The 6,376-nt window shown below is 28.9% G+C and overlaps 1 protein-coding gene across 1 annotated transcript; it reads right to left on the bottom strand.

Annotated features, from left to right (window-relative positions):
* Positions 1-4,090: 4,090 nt before the first annotated feature.
* LOC136773442 (uncharacterized) lies at positions 4,091-6,116 on the bottom strand. Its single transcript, XM_066727141.1, has 7 exons — positions 5,830-6,116; positions 5,400-5,655; positions 5,258-5,326; positions 4,977-5,180; positions 4,550-4,871; positions 4,318-4,462; positions 4,091-4,145 (listed from the first exon to the last, which is right to left on the bottom strand). The coding sequence occupies exons 1-7, from the start codon at positions 6,114-6,116 to the stop codon at positions 4,091-4,093; spliced, it is 1,338 nt and encodes a 445-aa protein (XP_066583238.1).
* Between the last annotated feature and the right edge of the window lie 260 nt (positions 6,117-6,376).

Genomic DNA, 6,376 nt, shown 5'->3' with positions numbered 1-6,376 from the left:
TCTTTTACTCCTTCACAACGCTCTCAGTCTGTTCCTCGTCGTTATTTAGGGAATTCATTTCCGATCTCAACTTTTTAACTTCTTCTAATACTGTTTCTAGTAGCTGCGAATTCTTCGCTTTTCTTTTTCCCATTTCTCCACTGTTTTATATTTAAGTTTAATTTCTAAAATCTAACCAATTCTAACTGAAACGTGTTACTCTTAGCGCGGAGCGCAAAGGAATGAGGAGAATTGCCACCACCGCGGGAGGGCAGCACGGTCCCAATATGGCGGGTTTTTGGCTATACTCTGAAACGCTGTGACTTTTGGTGGGCAAAAGGGATACTACAAATATGTAATCTCGAGAATGAGGCGGGAGGAGCTTAATTGTACACCATTCCATTACACACGGCTGATTTACGAACGGCCGAATTGCATACGGCCTATTTACGAACAGCAAATTTAACCACTGTTAAAATATACACAACAGAGATAGAACACGATCGAATTGCGCACAGCCTAAAGTCCCGTTCGATCATACACTGTCCATATTGATCAGAGTGCAATATAATATTAAAGTTGGTAAAATAATAAAATGTTATAGAGTATATATATATATATATGTGCATGTTTACGAAATATAATTTAAACGTCCTAATAAGTTTTATGGTGTTTCAAAAATGGAGATATTAAAAGGAAAAAGAGGCTGCAATATATATGCACACAATGATTATTGCTATAATATCGATAAGCGTGATAATATTACATATCGCTGTAATACTAGAGCTTCTACAAAATGTCCTGGGGCAGTTAAATTTAAACATGGTAAAATCTGCTTACTGAAGGAACATAATCATCCACCTTCTAAGTATGTTATTGAGATATCAAAACTTAAAGAAGAGATGCTGGCTCTTTGTCGAGATACCGTTTTAACAGCTAAAGAAATTTTTGATAGCGTGTGCAGGAAGTAAGTACAATATATATATTACATTTTAAAAGATATAGATACCTTCCTTCTTTTCTAATGAAAATAAATAAATAATGTTTTCTCGTAATTTCGAGATCTTTTCCTTCTATACAACTTAATACTATTCTTAATAACATATGCATTATTTTATACTCTCAAATCTCTTTCCTATAGATATCCAACGGAAGCAGCTTATATCACATTCCCTTCAATCAAGAGTACCTTAAACGCAGAAAGACTTAAAAATAAGCCTAAGAACCCTACGACACTGGCTGCTTTACCTGCGTTAATGATGAATTATGCACCTGTAATGCCGATTTACAAAGGAACTGCCCAAATAGGAAGTGAAATAGCAGTTATATTTTCTACAGATACTCTGATGGATCTACTGGCTTCATCAACAGAAATTTTTGTTGATGGAACTTTTGCTGTAAGTATTTAAGTTATTTTAATGCTTTTCAAAAGAAATAATTGTTTCATTTGCATAATTTATATAGGTTTTACCTTCAACACCATCAATCGCTCAAGTATATTCTATTCACACTCGTTACATGGATACGGTAAAAATCGTTTTTAAATTATCTATAGGTATATTTATATGGAATATGTAAATTAAAATGAACATTGTATAGGGTATAGCAACAATGTTTATACTATGCAGTTCTCGAACCTCGTTAATGTATTCGTGCATGTGGGATAAAATATTGGAGTTGATACCACAATTAAGGACCAATTTAAAATATGCAATGATTGATTTTGAAAAAGCAGCTATTAATGCTTTGCAGTTAAAGTTCCCAGATATTAAATTGCATGGTTGCTGGTTTCACTACAATCAAGTGTGTACCTAAATATATATTACAATTTTAACTGATCTTTTCATATACGTGTATTTGAATTACTATGATTTACATATCTGTTAATGCGTTCTCTAGGCAGTCTATAGGAAATGGCGTCGTTTAAATTTGACTTACGCTCCTAACGATATTCTTTTGATGTCAATGACTTTACCATTAGCGCCTGTTGAATTATTTCCTAAAGGTTTAAAATTAATGCAAGTCGAAGCGGATAAGCTATGTACTAAATATCCTGCTATTTTACAATTTCTGAGATATATGAGAGTTTATTGGCTACCTATGGCAGAGAAGATATCAGTTTCTGAATGCGCTATTAGGACAAATAATATTGTAGAATCATTTCACAGAAATGCGAGACAAAAAATGGGGACAAACAACTTAAATATTTGGATATTTTTAGGTACGTATATGATGAGTCATTTATTATTTAAAATCTTTTTGGTATATGTACATATATTAATATACGTAAGCATTATTCATTGTATCTTCAATTAGAGAAATTGAAAAATCTCATGACAGATCAAGAGCTAGATTTAGCTCGGTTAAAAAACGGACTTTTTCCTCGAAGGCCTCGCACAGTCGCAAATCGTAATCAAAATCGAAAAATATTTCGAAGTAAAGAGGATCTGTTAAACAAAAGGTACTACAGTTTATATAATCTTAAATTGTGTTATTAAACATAAAATTTTATCGTTCATTACTACAAATTGTAATTAACTTGAAGTATATATTATTATATAGGTAATGCTTTATAGTTTCAAATTTTAATTGATTATAGGGTATCATTAGAACATTTCCTGAAAATGTTTTATGTAAAAGATAAATTATTTGAAATTGAAAAGACGATTTTTAATGATGAAGGTTAGTATTAAACAGTGGTCTTATGTCATTCAACTTTTTATATATATTTTGTATTTATGAAATTGAATGTATAAGAATTATATTTATTTATAATCGTCTTTTATTTCAGTGGAATCTGAATTATCTGAGGAAATAACAGATCCTTCATTATTTATAAATAATGGTACAGGTAACTTTTCTATTATGTTTTAGGAAAAATAATAATTTTTATTAATACATTTAAAGTTGTAATATGTATATACATATTGTACTTTTGCCGTAGAAAAAGTAATTTCAAATAATAATATTAAAAGTAAGAAAGGTCTTCAATCGATGACTGAAGCAACTAAAACAGGAAATTCATTATTAGGAGATTTTGACAGCTCTTTATATCATGATTGTTCTAAATACAATGTGATACATTCACATTCAGATACAATCTCATCTTTAAACTTTATATCTGAATTAAATGACGAAATAGCAGAGACCTCACTATTATTAAATTGCTGTACAGGTATATTTTTTCATATTTCATTTTATATTTATAGGTATTCATTTTTAATATTGTTAACGTAATTTTTTTTTATATAATTTATAGTCGAAACAGCAGCTTCTGATAATAATACAAAAAGTATTAAAGATCAACTTCAATCCAATTGCGAAGTAATTAAGGAATGTAATCCGTCAATAATATCAGATATTCATAATAACTTTTCGAATCAAATTTCTTCGGAAGGTAATAATACAGTCAATTAATTTATTATCACAAACATATATTTTAATAATTGATACCTGTAATGTATATATAATAAGAAAAAATATGTACTTAAAGCTCTAATAGTTAAATTGGTTAATAAAATTTTAGCTATTTCGACGTTATTGAAGCTAAATTTGTTAATTTTTGTGAGTAGATATATAAATTGTATAGAAAAGTTTTCTTAGTGTGGTAAAAGTTTTAAAAAGAATTATTTTACATGTGTATATATATTTTCTATTTGACAGAAATTTACATCGCATATAGATTAGAGCAGGAATTTGTTTTATAGGTGTCTTTTCTGGAGAAATGCTAATAAATACAGTACTGTTGGATGAAAACGATAATTTATTTTCCGAAGATTTAACAAATGATAATTCGAGAAGCGAGATGATTTTATTAAATTCAGGAGATACAAATTTTTCAACAGTAGAAATAGTTGTTTTGAATTCAACAAATAACAGTGTAAAGAAACGTTTTTGTATTGTATGTAATAAGAAAGCAACACATGCTTGTGTACCATGCGGACATGTTGCTTTATGTGGTAAATGTTCAGAACAGGTAGCCAACGATAAATGTCCTACATGTAATATTACAGTTTTAATGTTTATGCTGCTATTATAAGTCTATGCATATTTAAATTAAACATTTGTTAACCATTCTTCACAGTTAAATACATTCATATATAATTCTATCTTAGTTGTAGCTGCCAGTACCTTTATTAAATAAAAGAAATTCTTTGAGGGTTATCCTAAAATAAAAGTTTAGCATGTTTATTAATACTTAAAAGTACTATAATTAAACAAAATAATTATATATATATATATATATGTTGATCTTATAATAGGTATGTACATATAATATATTGAAATAATGTATTTTTAAATTGTGATAATTATAAAATTAGTATTAAAAAGTCAAACCTTTTATGTTGTAATTTATTTTGTGCATCTTTTATTTTCATATCTCTTATTATGTCTATTTTGGATCGAAATCGTTTAACCACTTTACTTACTTTTAACTGCGAATGTTTAATCATCTCATCCAACATAACAGTTTGTAATTTATCTACATAAAATAATAAAATATAATACTATGTAAATTCTTTTTAATAATATGAAATTATTATAGATTTTTTGGTGCACTGTGGAATACCCAGAAATGTCCATATACTTTTATTTCCTTTGCCAATTTTTTGCGCAATAATATTATGAAATGATTCGGCTATATTATTGGTCCTATGTGAATGATTGTAAACAGATACCATAGTCGAAATAGGTAACCAAGTTGTTTTTAAATACTTTAAAAATAAAAGAAACATTAAATTTCCACCATAGACTTCCATTATTTCCTTTTCAATAATAATAATTCCATCAGTAAAACAGCTTGCTGGAGCCAATGCTAAATTTGTTGCCATTAACAAAATATCTTGAGCTAAATTCTTTAATCCAAGTGAAACCCATTTACGAAGAAGAGCCTAAAATTTAAAAATTAAAAGGGAAATATGTAACTTATACATATGTATAAGAATAAGTAAAATTATTCAAAGAAGAATTATAATAAGACTAATTTTTATTCAAACCTGTTTGTAGTGAAACCAGCAACCATGCAGTTTAATATCTGGGAACTTTAACTGCAAAGCATTAATAGCTGCTTTTTCAAAATCAATCATTGCATATTTTAAATTGGCCTTTAATTGCGGTATCAGCTCCAAAATTTTATCCCACATGCACGAATACATTAACGAGGTTCGGGAGCTACATAATATAAGCATTGTTGTTATACCCTGCAATAAAGATATTTACCATTCATATTTAGAGGTTCAGCAAAATACAATTAATATACAGAATAAAAAAATTATACTAAAACCATATCCTTATAACAAACATGAACTGAATATAATTGAGAAATTGATGGTGCAGAAGGTAAAACCTGTATAAAGTGAATAAGAAAAATATAAAATAACAAATGTTTCATTTTGTAAAAGTTGAAAGTAATTTCTTACAGAAAATGTTCCATCAACGAATATTTCTGTTGATGAAGCCAGTAGATCCATCAGAGTATCTGTAGAAAATATAACTGCTATTTCACTTCCTATTTGGGCAGTTCCTTTGTAAATCGGCATTACAGGTGCATAATTCATCATTAACGCAGGTAAAGCAGCCAGTGTCGTAGGGTTCTTAGGCTTATTTTTAAGTCTTTCTGCGTTTAAGGTACTCTTGATTGAAGGGAATGTGATATAAGCTGCTTCCGTTGGATATCTATAGGAAAGAGATTTGAGAGTATAAAATAATGCATATGTTATTAAGAATAGTATTAAGTTGTATAGAAGGAAAAGATCTCGAAATTACGAGAAAACATTATTTATTTATTTTCATTAGAAAAGAAGGAAGGTATCTATATCTTTTAAAATGTAATATATATATTGTACTTACTTCCTGCACACGCTATCAAAAATTTCTTTAGCTGTTAAAACGGTATCTCGACAAAGAGCCAGCATCTCTTCTTTAAGTTTTGATATCTCAATAACATACTTAGAAGGTGGATGATTATGTTCCTTCAGTAAGCAGATTTTACCATGTTTAAATTTAACTGCCCCAGGACATTTTGTAGAAGCTCTAGTATTACAGCGATATGTAATATTGTCACGCTTATCGATATTATAGCAATAATCATTGTGTGCATATATATTGCAGCCTCTTTTTCCTTTTAATATCTCCATTTTTGAAACACCATAAAACTTATTAGGACGTTTAAATTATATTTCGTAAACATGCACATATATATATATATATACTCTATAACATTTTATTATTTTACCAACTTTAATATTATATTGCACTCTGATCAATATGGACAGTGTATGATCGAACGGGACTTTAGGCTGTGCGCAATTCGATCGTGTTCTATCTCTGTTGTGTATATTTTAACAGTGGTTAAATTTGCTGTTCGTAAATAGGCCGTATGCAATTCGGCCGTTCG

This window comes from Prorops nasuta, unplaced genomic scaffold (assembly GCF_024137725.1).
Source record: "Prorops nasuta isolate Cenicafe-Biocafe unplaced genomic scaffold, Cenicafe_Pnas_1.2 PNAS00001, whole genome shotgun sequence".
Classification (NCBI taxonomy): Eukaryota; Metazoa; Arthropoda; class Insecta; order Hymenoptera; family Bethylidae; genus Prorops; species Prorops nasuta.
This window is presented reverse-complemented; position numbering and strand designations above follow the sequence as displayed.

Coding starts and splice junctions, on each gene's coding strand:
- LOC136773442 (XM_066727141.1), bottom strand. CDS start 6,116: ATGGAGATATTAAAAGGAAAAAGAGGCTGCAATATATATGCACACAAT. Junction 5,181..5,257: donor GTTATAAGGATATGGTTTTA/GTATAATTTTTT, acceptor TCTTTATTGCAG/GGTATAACAACAATGCTTAT. Junction 4,146..4,317: donor AATAAATTACAACATAAAAG/GTTTGACTTTTT, acceptor CTTTTATTTTAG/GATAACCCTCAAAGAATTTC.